The sequence below is a fragment of the Emiliania huxleyi genome (genome assembly GCF_000372725.1).
Source record: "Emiliania huxleyi CCMP1516 unplaced genomic scaffold EMIHUscaffold_3312, whole genome shotgun sequence".
Taxonomy (NCBI): domain Eukaryota; phylum Haptophyta; order Isochrysidales; family Noelaerhabdaceae; genus Emiliania; species Emiliania huxleyi.
The window spans coordinates 1-871 of NW_005199513.1; the positions used below are offsets into that span (position 1 = coordinate 1).

Below are 871 nucleotides of genomic sequence, written 5' to 3' on the forward strand. Positions count from 1 at the left end.
CGCGCTCGATCAGCGACCGCAGCTGCTCAGGCCGCACCTGCTCCTCGCCGCCGCCGCTGCCGCCGCCGTCACGCGTGAGGAAGAGGGCGGGCTCGGCGGCCGAGTCGTCGCGCTGCGCGGTGATCTGGAGCGGCCGCCGCGTCAGGCCCTCGTTGCCCACGTGCGTCAGCTTGATCCCGAGCAGCGCCTCGAGCAGCGACGACTTGCCGGCGTTCTGGTGCCCCACCAGCACGACCGTCGGAAGATTGGCGCCGCCGAGGTTGCCGTCGCCGTGCACGCGTGCGGCGAGCTCGAGCAGCTCTTCGCTCTGCGGATCCGCCGCCGCTACAGCGCACGCCGCGCACGCCAACAACAGCAAACTGGTGTGCATGCGCGGGGCGGGTATGCAACACGAGTTTGGGCGCGAGTCATCTTTTCTCTCTGAATATACTCGTAGCTCAAAAGATCTCTCCCGAACATTCCCGTAGGTGAACTGCTGACAGGGTTTGCGATGAGGAGCGATCCGAACGTGGTATTCGGGTGATTAGATCACTACCGCCGAAGCGCAAGAAGAGAAGACCGAGGGCCCAACTTCAGAATCGTGCTTTTTTGGTTAGGGACCAAAGCGCGAAGGACCACTTTTGGGTTAGGGACCGCGGGCGACAGGTTAGGGACCGATCGCCGCCGCATACGCCGGCGGACGGCCACCATCGGTGTTTTTGGCTTCGCCACCGTTCAAAGCGTGCGCAATGCGCTCGCCGACATCAAGCGAGCACGCCTGTCCGACGAGCGGCTTGCTGTGCGGACGGCTTCTTGTGGCTCTCGTCGAGAGCGTTTTGCGACCCGGCGGGTGGGAGAATATGTGTCGTCTGATGTGTCACTGTGTACGTCA

The 871-nt window shown here is 63.9% G+C and overlaps 1 protein-coding gene across 1 annotated transcript; it reads right to left on the reverse strand.

The window, feature by feature from the left end:
* Nucleotides 1–72: 72 nt before the first annotated feature.
* On the reverse strand, nt 73–370 carry EMIHUDRAFT_255308 (hypothetical protein; the record flags this gene model as incomplete). The annotated part of the gene is made up of 1 exon (XM_005773642.1): nt 73–370. A coding segment is annotated over one exon (298 nt), but the record flags the coding sequence as incomplete, so codon positions are not given.
* Nucleotides 371–871: the final 501 nt, after the last annotated feature.